The sequence below is a fragment of the Lissotriton helveticus genome, chromosome 5_1 (genome assembly GCF_964261635.1).
Source record: "Lissotriton helveticus chromosome 5_1, aLisHel1.1, whole genome shotgun sequence".
NCBI classification, from domain to species: domain Eukaryota; kingdom Metazoa; phylum Chordata; class Amphibia; order Caudata; family Salamandridae; genus Lissotriton; species Lissotriton helveticus.
Genome location: NC_136065.1, coordinates 1485923704 through 1485937627, shown reverse-complemented (window position 1 = coordinate 1485937627; position 13924 = coordinate 1485923704). Strand labels below are relative to the sequence as shown.

The 13924-nt window shown below is 41.8% G+C and overlaps 1 protein-coding gene across 3 annotated transcripts in view; it reads left to right on the top strand.

Moving 5' to 3' along the window:
- Positions 1–13924, top strand: part of TRAF3IP3 (TRAF3 interacting protein 3) — a 356734-nt gene that overhangs the window by 145427 nt on the left and 197383 nt on the right. For all 3 annotated transcript variants that reach the window (XM_078644495.1, XM_078644496.1, XM_078644494.1), the window contains one exon: positions 4918–4947. In XM_078644495.1, coding sequence (XP_078500621.1) covers positions 4918–4947 — 30 coding nt within the window. The remainder of the gene's footprint in view (positions 1–4917; positions 4948–13924) is intronic.

Sequence of the window (13924 nt, the reverse complement as noted above, 5' to 3'; positions counted from 1 at the left end):
TCACCGCAAGTGCTACCTTGCTGGCGATCAGCTTGCTATAATGCGCATGTGTGCGCTCTTATGCGCGTTCTAGCAAGCTGATCGACGGCAAAGTAGCATTTCTGAGAGCTACTAACTGTCTCTGCCAAGATCAGCGCATGCGCTGGAACAGGCCGAGACCTAAAAAGAACAATTGATGGACAGAATGCATAACAGTGTCATACATTCACTCAAGTACAGAGATCTAGGCCTAAATCCATTGTTTTTTTGCTCACAATTCCATTGCAGTTTGAACCGAGCCATATGCGAATCAGTCTTGACCCTGTGCCCAATGGGAACGGTCCAGCCCGAACTGCCAGGCCAGGCCCTCCCTGGACTGGAAACAAGCATGCTAAGACCGGTTTCGGGGTTTCACCCCTCATCAGCCAGGATAGCTTGACTCCAGTGGCATGGACAGACGGGACCCATGTCTGGGCATACACGTCTCACTCGGGGTGACAAATGCAAAAAGAAAAATTGATGGGCAGAATGCAGAACAATGTCATACATTCACCCCAGTGCAGAGACCTGGGCCTAAATCCATTGTTTGCTTGCTCATCAAGCCAATCCAGTTTGAACCCAGCCATATGCAAATCAGTCTTGACCCTGTGCAGAAGGGGAACAGTCCAGCCTGAACTGCTAGGCCAGGTCCTCCCTGGACTGGAAACAAGCATCCTAGGACCGGTTTTGGGGTTTCAGCCCTCATCAGCCAGGATAGCTTGACTCCAGTGGCATGGGCAGCACAAGACCCACCTCTGTGCATACCCGTCCCACTCGGGGTGACAAATGCAAAAACAACAATAGATGGACAGAATGCAGCACAATGTCATACATTCACCACAGTACAGAGATCTAGGCCTAAATCCATCGTTTTTTTGCTCACCATGCCATGCCATACGAAGCAGATGCAGTTTTGGGGAGAGGAGGAATTAGGTGGGGCAGAACCCCACCCTCAGGGGATCCTCCTGGCCCCCCCTAGGCCTCCTTACAATTGGAGAACACTCAGTTTGAGCTTGTCCTAAAGCTTCATGTAGTTCTGTGGGCCCCACTCAATCTGCTTAATCAGTTCAACTGCATAATACGTTGAGAATTTGTGCCGTTTAAGTGTCTGAGTGGACACGTGTAAAGTTAGCATGGAGGGCGACTGATGTTAGAAGAAGGCTGACCGAGTTGAGGTTTAGTTAGAGCACAAGTGTAGAAGAGTGACTCTTGGCAGGCACCGCGAGGCTCTCAGCGGACAATACTGGAATCCCTCTACCTCATACATAGGAACAAGAACACATAGGAGCCAAGCATAGCATGTGAAACACCACACACACCTTGCTGGCTTTCTGAGTGGATACTTGTGCAGTCAGCAGGGAGGGTCACTGATGTTATCATATTGTTGCCTATGTTCAAAGTGAAAGCTGGGTGTACTGCGACACTCCCATTGGAAAACAGGATTAACAGCAGGCTCCCATCACAAGGTAATTAAGATTCAAAGACGGACATGAAAGAAACAATCTGAAAAACATGTTTACCTTTTCCAAGAAAGGTAAATAAATAGGTTTATTTTATTTTTACTGTAAGACCATTCCTAATTAGGTGCGCCAGGTAGGATGGATACCTCCATCAATGTCATATTAGACACTGTTTCCATGGACTCCTGTGTGCTAGTCTAATCCATTCTAGGGGTAGGGGTCTTGTTTTGCTTCCACTGTAATAACTAGATTAACACTTCTTAATTTGAACTGTTCAATGTGCCTGAGCAACGTGTGAAGGCAGCAGTGAGGATAACTGATGTTATCACCTCACCTTTCTACCTTTTTGCAAAGGAACAGTGGGGTGTCTGGTGACACTCCCACTGCAACAAAAGATAAGGAGTGCAGGGTGGTACATCACACAGAGGGGGGTATAGGTTAAATGCCTCTCTACATCCTTCAAACGGACTAACAATCCTACACAAAAGGTACAGTAGTGATATCTCCACTCACAAGATGCTTTAGAAGTGTCTGAATAACGTGGGAGCAATATCATAGATCCTGGACAGAGTAGTCTCATACATGTTCCTTGTGGCATGCTTCATCATTGGCTACTCCATCCCGCCGTGATGGGATTGTACCTCCAGGTTGTTCTTAACGTCATGGTGAGAGAGATTAAAATGAATGATATTGGATATATGTGGGATCCAGTTTATTAAAACTGCCTCTTTGTAAACTCAAAGGATTTCCTTTGTGCAGTGGATGTTGAGTGAGATTAGGTCTCACTCATCCTTTGTCTTCCCACCAAAATGTTTTGGACCCCACAACAGTACACAAGGGGTCTCGGGCCTTTGTCAGGGCAAAAATAGATCCCCTACTATCCCTGCTCTGTCAAGGTATGTACAGAAAGGCAAGAGTATGTCTTACCTTCAAACCAGTCATTTGTTTATACTTCCTGTAGAAAGAATCACAGATAATGTACCATACTGTTATTACATAATGCAGTAAGTTTATTGTACAGCAGAAATATTGTCCTGACTCCCACTTTTAAATAATACATGTAACTACACTTGTGCTCAGACCGTGTGATCCAGCGCAAAACTAATACCTGATCAGGGATCAATCTTCAATCATTATTATCACAGAACAATGGCCCATACACATTCACCCAATTCCCTGATGCGCTGGGGTCAATTTATTTAGACGTTAAATTCTTTCCTTCAAAATCCATGTGTGACATCACAAAATACATATCTAACTTATACATCAACTTTCCTTCTATTTGGTCGATGAACAAATTAGTTGACTAGTTGATGGTAATGATAATACTATCTAACTCACTCTTCAGTCGGCTAAATAATCACAGACTCTCGGTAAGATTAATAAAGATTTATCTCAATGCATATGGTCACCAATGCAATCAATGAATTTCACAAAAGGGAAAGAAAACAAGCAATTTCAAAAAAAGACAAACTCAATCTCAATATACTTAATGCATTGAAGGGGTGGATAGATTAAGAGACATCAGTTTCAGTAAAATAAATGCGAAACAAAAATACATCTAACGTAGGGGATGGATAAAGATACATAAGTTTCATCTAATAACACAAGACAAATACCTATGATGGCGTGCATATGAGAAGAGACATAAGGTTCAGAGATGAAAAAACATTTTAAAGTAAATTTGCATGGATGAGTCAGAATAATACAAACCTAAAGGATTTGTGGATAACCACCCCCCTGGCCAAGGTGATGATGGGGGTCTCCTGAAATAGAATCAGGGAATAAAAGATTTTAGGACCCCGGAGTGGGACAGGGACAGGGACAGGAACAGCTAAGCCTCTCTGCAAATCGACAAACAGCGACTCATTCACCCTTCTTCTCTTTCTCCCCGCAAGTTTAAACCACACCCCTAATGGCACCCCAGTTAAACCCTAAAACCTACATGTCTGTCCCACATCAATTAAAAAATTTCACGTGACTCAACAGTTGATTGGTGGTCTTATGAGGTGGGCTGTCACACCACTATGACTTCATTCAAAACTTGGGCATATTCATTGTTCTACATCCATTCCCATTACTTCATAATTGTCTTGTTCAAACGATTTAATACATGTTACAATTGAAAAATTTTGCACATAATTTTAAGCAATGTACACCGAAAGAGTCTTTAGTCCCCCAGTCATTAACATTTTTTTGGCAGGCACTCAATATTCTCCTTCAGCATATCGGCCTTGAACCTCTGTACTTTCTTTGCAGCACTCAGCACTTCTGGCTGCTCTGTTATGACATTTTCGTTCTTATTCCAGTCCCTCCTTTATCCAGCCAACTTAAGCAAAATGGGATCTCATTTGGTTCACTATAGCAAATGGAATATGAACAATCATTAAGTATATGATAATGCACTTTTCACTGTTCACCGCCCACCTTTGCACTATTCCCTGTTAGCGTTTTCCCTAGCATAGCTTTAAGCAAAAGCAGCATTATTTATTATTTCAAAGCAAGCTGCAACATGCAAACTACGAAATGCACATGCAGCCTAGTCATGCATTATTTCTTGTTTCTTTCAAAGCACAATGTAAATACGTTTTTAGTTCTTCCATGCGTTATCTCACGTTAGTGCATGCATGCGCAAAGCAGTTTTCCTTCGTGTTTATGTAAGGTGCACAATAGTTTTCTTTTACTTCTTACTGTCAGTACGTATTATTGGGGTATACATCCGAGCAGGTTTCTTTTTGCAGAATCCTGCTCCAACACGTGAATACACTCCAGACACAGCAAACGTGAGAAACGCATGAGCACACTGTTTTAGTACACCCACTTACCCTATTCTCTAGGGATTCTTGACCCAATGGTCTCCACAGTGGGGGATTCCTTTTAAAGTTAAAGACTAAAAACTCAAATTATCATCCATAGTTTTACCGACACTTCAACCGTATTTTTTAATCTGGGGAGATTTAAAAATACTTGTCTCTAGTGCAGGCTACCCAGCATTCATAGAATGAAGCATGAAGTCAGTGCTTCCATCACAGTCCATGTCAAAGTTGGGGTTATCATACGCAGCAATAAGGATACAATTGTTGTATTATTTTTCGAGTAAAAACAAGGGCACCATCACGTTATTTCCTGCTCCCCTGCCTAGACACTGCGGCGCAGGAACTGCGAAATCAGAATTTAGCATTGTAATACCCTTGAAGTGAAAACGCATAGTTGTAGGACCCCACTCCCACCGTCTGAATATCCGCTTACACTGCTGACCATGGTTCATCTGGAGACTAAGCCCCAGGAGCAGGAGGTTTGCTGTGGAAAGGACCAGTGCATGGCTCCACTTAAACCCATAACGTTGTATTGATATAGTTCATGTTCATGTACTGAACTGGTAAGCGGTGACCGAATCAGATACAGTCAAGATATTGTGTTTTTGTTTTTTATTTTCTAGGAGATGTTCCAGCTCTCCGAGTACCTAAAGGTAAGCGAACATCTGAACCTTGGATAGCGCTTTTCTATAAAACTTTACAAGAATTATTTGTCCCAGAAAAAGAGAATTTATTAGCCAAATGTCGTCTCTCACCATCTGATAGCAAATATCAAAGTATTCTTCACGCTGTAAGCATTGGGAAGACGTCACAGGTTCCAGTGAGATTGAAACTAGTAAAGAGGGGGGAGTAGGAAAAGGAGAAACTGACAGAGGAAGAGAGAGACGGAAAGAGAAAGGGAAAGAGACAGAAAAGAAAATCGAGAGAGATGGAGAAACAAGCATAGAGTGATAGAGATAGGAAGAAAGAGTGAGGTAAAACAAGAGAAAGTATTCCCAAGACCCTAAAAACATATTTCTTTCAGCTAGCATATACTTCTGTTAATATAATTCTGTCATCACTTTTAAGTTCTTTCTGCTTGTATTTTTTTCTGTTTGAATTTGCCATGCACTTTACAATATCCAAACTGACTCGCATATCCACGGAAAAGTATCTTTATGTAACTATGTAAATTTGTATTTGTACTTTGATGTTTAAAGGGTTATTGGTCTGTGCCCCACTAACCATTGTTCCGTTAACGAATGAATTGAGCTATGAAAATGTATCCCTTTAGTTTCCTATTTTCCGAATATGATGAGCCAAGTTTTTTCCATCCCATTCATCACTAGCAGAAGACATTTACAGTTTAGGAATGCTGAACTCGAGGAAGGTCGTGTATGTTTTCAATTATACTACCAAGACATGAATATAAAAAAAACACTACCAAGGATTGAACGTTTAAAAAGCCTTATTAACTATTGACAGAACAAAAAAGGAAGCAACACCAAAAATGTGTTTTAGGTCTGGCGTTAGCTAAGAATTTAGGATTTTACAAAAAAATGTTTACTCATTATTTACTTACAAACAGCCGGTCCTATTCATGCATGGTCTGGTTTCATTTTGTTCCCACCCACCGCAGCACACAGATGAAGCAATGGGTGAGCTTTCTTCAACCATTTGTTTCTTCTTCTTTTGAGTGATAGTACTTACCAAAGCACAATGTCAACACCCACAGAGAAAGTAGTTCCCCTCTGTCCCAGGGACTGGGGAAGAAAATTGTAGCATGTTGCGAATGGATGTCTATAGGAGGGGAGCAGCTTTGTCCTTGTCCTGCAGATTCATAGATTTTTTAAGCAAAATAAAGAAAGTGAGAACATTTTGGAAACTAAAAGTCTCAGGATTAGCATATTTCTATATTCTGAAAATGCAAGTCTTCTGGCGGGAACATACCCATGATTGGTTTTGTAAGAGCAGAACAAGAGGTGGCAAAGTTCTGTAGCCCAAAAAACTGCAGACTACATCTAGGAACAGAACTCAAAGATAACACTACAGCATTGAGCAGATGATCTGCGAGTTAGCCTAGGATCTTAATACAAATGGGTTGTCAGTCACTGATGTAAACCGTCTGAAGGACCCTGCTTTACCAGGAAGCAATTGTAAGTTCATCAATATTGAAATCATGTCTTAAGGCTATGATTATCCATACAGCTATATTTGTGTGGCTTTCTTTTTGTCTACATACCTCCGATAAGATAAGTGGTAAGACTCGGTGAGCTTAACACACTTGAAAACCTTGATGAAATTTGTCTATTTGCCAAAATGTAGTTACTTCGGTATGTAACTGTTGGAAACTGGCAGCCAAGATGCCTATATATGGCACTCTTCTACATTATTGTCAAGTAAGTACACTTTTTAGTTATAGCTCATAACCTTTTCTGTACCCCTGGTCAAACTCCACTATATTCTCTGGGACTTTTTTCAAGGTAGAACATTGAATAGGGTATGAACATGCAAACCTTATGATCAAAAGATCCCCATAGTATTGATACTAGTATATCACATACATTGAACCTTATTTTACTTGCACTTGTTTTAAACAAATTTTACTTGTTATAGTAATTACAAGTAGTTTTTTACTCTGTGTTACACTATTTCTCAGAGAATCTAGAGTGATAGTGTTTGGTAACTGTCCGGCTAGAGCTGTCTTTTACCCCACAAGACTCTTTTAAATTCTACCTAAAGGCTAGGAATTCATGGGGCCAGGATAGCTGCTCCCTGTCAGCAACATCACCTACTATGAACTTGACAACCCCTCATGTCTAATGCACCAATAGAACGTCCTGTTTAGAATAATTTCCTCGATGAAGAAGAGCACATCCTGAAGGGAATTTAAATGTTTAAATAAAAGTTGTCTTGCATGCAGATGCTAAACACCTTCCAGGACTTCTCTAAAGTCTCTGTGGATGGATTTATCTCTACTGGCCAGTCTGCTCCTATAAAGAGCAGACTGACCAGAAGATAAAAATCCATTCACTAAGACACTGAGATACCTACATATTACGCAAACATGCTTCTATGCACGTTGACATTGACCTGCGGTCTTACGTAGGACCATTGGCAGAACTTTGCAAAAACCTAGGTGCAGATCCTGCATGGCTCTCTTCTTAAAATCTGGGAGCAGCGCAAAGTGTGAAGTACAACTTTAAGAGGGTAAACTGCATGCACGCAGGAGCAGCATATGTAGAGATAGCTGTGCAACCTTCTTTTGCAAATTCACCTGCACAAGAGTTTCTGAACAGGTGGTCGGCATTTAAAATCAAATACAATGAGATTGGGTTGGGCTTATCTGTTCTGTACTGCACAAAGACAATATACAACAGCATATTGTGTAGGGTCAAGTGCGGAAGCAGTGGCAGTTGCATCATTGCTAGCCTCCTTTCTGATTGGTTATTTCTTCCCTCAGTAAACTCTTGTGCCTTATTGGCATTTTGCCATCCTGGCATGGACATGCTCGTCGGATTTATGTTTCTGGCACCTGCCTGGGCATGTTGGCTGCTTCAAAGGGTTTGTGTAGGTGTAATGAAGGTAATCCAGACCGTAATTCGGGTAGTGCTGCAATGTGTGTGTGTGTCAAGTCGGAGTTGGGTGTGAACAAGTCCACATTGATAGGTATTCCAGTATGTCCCCCAATAACCATTACAGGAGAAAGTAGATGATCAAAAGGCATGTATGAGGCTGGTGTGAACCAGGAATTAAATGGCACTTAATACTGTAGTCAAATTTCTCAAAGCTACAACGGCGGACTTCCTATGCCGCACTTTGTGCCGGTTCCTATAAATGAGTTCGCTGTGCAAGCTACCCCTACACCAGCCGTTGAGTGGCATCACTGTTCTCCCGATCAAAGGATATTGTGTTGAACAGGGGTGCACAGCTCAAGATATCAAATATAAACAATCCAGCAAACGCATTTCATTCCCATATAGGGAACTTCCTCAGGGCAAAAATTGTATCACTAGTTGAAAGTACTTTGTGAGTGAAGCCTTCAGTACTTGTTAACCGCAGTACAGTGTATTGCACCGTGCAATACACCGTGCACGAACCCGTCTTATTCCATTGTGTACACAATGGAATAAGACGGGTTCGTGCGCGGCGATAAGGACTCTGCAAATTCTACTTATAATATATGTGGGCCACGGTGTAATACACTGTACCATTTGACAATTTTGAAAACTTTTGAAGTATTTTGGATCAGTTGGTTTGGGACAGCTAAATTCGATTGAGGCGCTCCATATCATTTTTCCTGTTGATTTTTCATGTACACGGATATAATAAACTCTGAGGAGTCTTTCGAGGTGGCCACGAGTTCATTCGTGGATATTGATTGCCCTGCGTGGGGCTACCTTACTTCAATTGGATCCATATTTCATGAAATATTAGGCAGAAGTCTCTTTCTGCCCAATACAGGCACATATAGGATTAAATTAAAGAAGTCAACCGTTGCTTTGACAACCGCGGTTAACAAGAACTGAAGGCATTACTCACAAAGTACTTTCAACTAGTGATACAATTTTTGCCCTGAGGAAGTTCCCTATATGGGAATGAAACGCGTTAGTTGGATTGTTTTTATTTGATGTCGAAAAACGAGATTTTTGGAATAAAGAAGTGATTTTTATTAACTATTTTGGTCTATTCGACTTCTTGAGCTGCGCACCCCAGTTCATCACACTTAATGCTGTAGTGTCCCTTCTGTGGAGCGAGGGCACAGACAATGTGTAGTAACTTTTTGATGTGATGTTCACTTGCTCCAGTGAGACAGAATGATGTGTGTATGTCTTTGAGCTTTGAGGCCTGGAAGTTCCCATGATGTAAACATTTTATAAGTCTTATGGGGGATGGACATAACCACGATGTGGCCTTATTGTTCCTGGTCTGGGAAAGGAAAAAGTGTCGCGCGACAAATAACCCTTAGACTGGTGTGTAATTCCTGCATGTTAGCAGGATGACCAGAACACTGCAGATGTGACACAGAGGATGTGAAATGTTTAGGCATCGCCTTTGAAAAAGAGGTTTGTACTTCGAAACGTGTCAGGCGTACTAATGAAGGTCTCATTGTGAATGGATTTGGCAGTGCGTGGCGGTGTTCAAACCGAATAAAGGGCTGTGACCTTATGCTGCTTTTTCGAGTGCTCTTCATCCGGTGGGAAACTTTGAGCATACAATTCATGGCGGCACCCCAGCTGCCGAAGAGCACCACCCTTTGAGAGAAGGAGGCCACGGAGCTTGATATCTAGAGCTTCATTTGTGGAAATTGCAGTTAAGGATGTGAACGAGCCCGTCTGCTGAGGCCCATACGAGGGCTTTGAACTTTTCCCGACACTTTTAAATGACAGTGCACCTATCTAGGGAGTTTAACTTACCTGACACTACAATACCCAGGATGCCTCACGCAGATTCTAAAACGGAACTCTCCATCTGGGGGCGTGGCAATAAGGGACTACTTTACATCCTGGGCAATGTCAGGACTCACACTACTCAGACCGGCATCGCCTTCGAAAAATAAGTTTGTACTTCGAAACGCGTCAGGCGTACTAATGAAGGTCTCATTGTGAATGGATTTGGCAGTGCGTGGCAGTGTTCAAACCGAATAAAGGGCTGTGACCTTATGCTGCTTTTTTGAGAGCGCTTCATCCGGTGGGAAACTTTGAGCATACAATATATATATATATATATATATATATATATATATATATATATATATATATATATATATATATATATATATCCAAAACACAAGGTTAGCCCCCAAAGAGAGACGCCAGCAGTTGCGTGTAGATCTTCGATTTTTATTGATGGCAGCAACATTCAGGCAAGAACAACCAAGATTTCATCAGGCAATGTAGCCACGCCAGACGCGTTTCAGGAACTGTGTTCCCTTCTTCAATGGCATAGTCTTAAGCACCCAAACGTACTTCCTGCACACATTTATTCCACGGAGCCTGCCCCAGTGGGCGGGGCCATTTGCATGGCCTTCTGGTCCAGGTAGTGCAGGTAAATTGGATAAACCTACAGTGAGGGCGTTCGGTGAAAAAGTCTTTTAAAAGGATTATTACCCCAGTGGGTGGATGACAATCTCGTTGCTTTGTCTGCCGTACTTAACAGCTGTCACCTCGAACGCAGACTCCCGTTGTACTGCTGAAACCACTTAAGCTCCAGCACAGGCCCGCTTCCTCGCGGTGAGCGTCTCTCGCGGCTGGGCTCAGCCGCTCAAATCCAAAACACAAGGTTAGCCCCCAAAGAGAGACGCCAGCAGTTGCGTGTAGATCTTCGATTTTTATTGATGGCAGCAACATTCAGGCAAGAACAACCAAGATTTCATCAGGCAATGTAGCCACGCCAGACGCGTTTCAGGAACTGTGTTCCCTTCTTCAATGGCATAGTCTTAAGCACCCAAACGTACTTCCTGCACACATTTATTCCACGGAGCCTGCCCCAGTGGGCGGGGCCATTCGCATGGCCTTCTGGTCCAGGTAATGCAGGTAAATTGGATAAACCTACAGTGAGGGCGTTCGGTGAAAAAGTCTTTTAAAAGGATTATTACCCCAGTGGGTGGATGACAATCTCGTTGCTTTGTCTGCCGTACTTAACAGCTGTCACCTCGAACGCAGACTCCCGTTGTACTGCTGAAACCACTTAAGCTCCAGCACAGGCCCGCTTCCTCGCGGTGAGCGTCTCTCGCGGCTGGGCTCAGCCGCTCAAATCCAAAACACAACTGTATAGACAAGAAAATGGAAGTGTGATTGATTCTTTACAGGACTGACTAGGTGTGTGAGTAACTCCATGGATGAGTGGCAGAGTGTGAGTGTCTGTATAGGTGTATGAGTGCATATGACAGTGTTGTAAAGATGAGTGATTGTATGTATGAATGATTGTATGGGTGAATGAGTGAATGTGTGTGTAGACGTAGGAATCAGTGAGTACATATGTAGTAACTAGTATTGGTGTGTCAATGGTTTCAAAAATTATACTCTGTATTTAACACTGGGTGAAACAGAGGTTATATTAAAATATGAGGAGATGCATTGTATTGTCACATGAATGATATCATCAGTGATGTGGTCATTGATGTCAAATGAGATGTCATCAGTGATGTCATCAGTGATGTCATTTGAGATGTCATCAGTGATGTCATCAGTGATGTCACTGACCATGTCATGAATGATGTAATATGTGACATCATCAGCAGTGGATTGCGGGTGCGCGATATATAGTTAGTGCAACTAACTATATATGGAATTTCAATGGTTTTGTGTGAGTAAAATAAGGTTTTTTAAATGCTAATTCCTAACTATATATGGTCTATAACCTATGGTTTTTTCAGTGAATTTTCAAGGTTTTGTAAATGCTAATTCCTAACTATATATGATCTATAACCTATGGTTTTTTCAGTGAATTTCAATGGTTTTTTAATAGCAAATATCATAAGCTGTCGAATGTCAAGTACTTGGTGAGTGAAAACATTTTCGTGTTTATGCACACTGATCTGCTTTGAATGGTGCCCCCCCCCTCATTTCTATTAGGAGTACTCTCTCTTTGCACATAGTGAAGGGTAGTTAACGCAGGCCTTTGCCCCCGTTGTAATACGTCGTGCCTGCTTCTCTCTCCATTTGATTGATTGTTATCCAAGTATTTACTGTTTTAGAATTGGTTCTCTTTGGTTCATTCTCTATTTACAAACAAACACAGAGTCGCAATACTCTGTTTAGTCTTTGCAGATAACGAAAAATCGTGTAAAAAAAAAAAAGAAAAGGAATCGAGCAAAATCAGTAGGCCACTAACGGGATCTCTTTTTGACCTCGCTAAAATAGAAACATTAGGAACAACCCCTCATGACAAATACAAAACTAGTGAAATGAACTGAACTCCACACAATGATGGCTGCAAAACAGCTTGGCTCCGCCACCCACCCCGCCCAAAATAACGATAAAGAGCGGCTGCCATGATTGGTTGCGGAATGGCCACGACGGAGCTACGAAATGGTACTGCTCTCATGCTAACCCCAGCTTCAGTCTGAAACATCCAGAAACACTGTAGACTACCAATTCGATCAGTTCCGGTAGCGCCCCAATGTAACCCGGTAGAGAAGAACTAGCCCTCCCCTCTTTGACTGATGGTTCTTGTTGCCTGTCCCTTCTGTTGTCATTTAACAGAACTATTTAGCCTGCTGAAAGGGGTTGTGTTCCGACCGCTGGTTGGTGGAGACATTTTGACTATATTCTGGACCTGCGTTGTCGCGTAATGCGTCATATGACGCGCCGCGTTAGCGCATCCGGAAGTCATCCGGGGCGCGCAGCGCGTAACGTAAGCATAACAAGTCATGTGACTTGTTAATAAAACTTTTCATTGGTTCATTTTACTTTTCTTATTCTAATGATGAAAGGCTTGGTCATATGACCTAAAAATTACGCTTTTTATTACTTCCGAACATTATTTTTTCTTAAATATATGTTATAATGTTCCAGGCTAATGTACTTTCCCGGAAAATTTACAACTGTCCTGCAAGTAAAATATATTCTTTTTTCGAGAAAAAGAGCGTTTCTTCGTCCCATGACGGAGCCGTTGAGCAAAAGAGGGTCGACCTGCTGTCTTAGTCGCCGATACGCCTGAATATGAGATTCTTATCGATCACTTTATGTTGCAGGAATAGAAAACACAACAGCCCTTGACCATTTATCTTTACTGCGTTCCTTCGTATTATACCTTTTACCCTTCATGTAATTGGTCTGCTTTATTTCACTTGCCTTTTAATGATTCTAAAACAGTGACTATTATTAAAAACTTTACCAATGTATATACTACTACCATGTTTTCTTTTAAAAACCTTTATTGTGAAAATTTCATTATACAAATACGAGCCTATAACCACGTGGGCCTGCCACGGAGCAAACTGTAATCGTATATGATGAGTAGACATTTACACTGTAGAGGAACGTAACGGGCGGGCCATTAGGTTGCAAGAACTAAGGTGTCTAACAGTTACGGAATCGGTGGACGTACATTTTATAATTAAAATACGACAGGGCCAGTTACAATAAAATTATCTAGATATACATTTGCGGGCAAGTACCATGGGTGACGTTAATTCGAACTTTCAATAGTACAGTAATCAATAACACATCAGAACTTAATATCAATAGGGATGTCGAAATATTCAATCAATTCTCGTCCCCGCCTGCCATGTGCTTCAAAACTGCATACGTATCTCGTGATTTCAAGGTTCTGCAACCAGTACACAACAAGGAGTTACGAGTCCCATTTATTCCGGCGCCATTTTGGGCGAGGACGGGCAGGTCCAGGATATAGTCAAAATGTCTCTACCAACCATCGACTATGATGATGTTCATATGCTGTATTTATTAGAGTAACACTCATCTGTCCACATGAAATTAATTTGCCACAATCTAAACATGTCATTTTAATCTTTCCAAAGTTCTTCTAAATATTTGGGACCGTTTCCCTTGCCTCTGATGCTGTCAGTGCCACTTCTTTGATGAATGTACTAGCAGGTCAGGGGTTCTCCTCCAAATCTCTCTTTTATGCAGCACTATAATTAATTGGTGCCACCTCTCCATATGACGATGCATGGTATAGTTA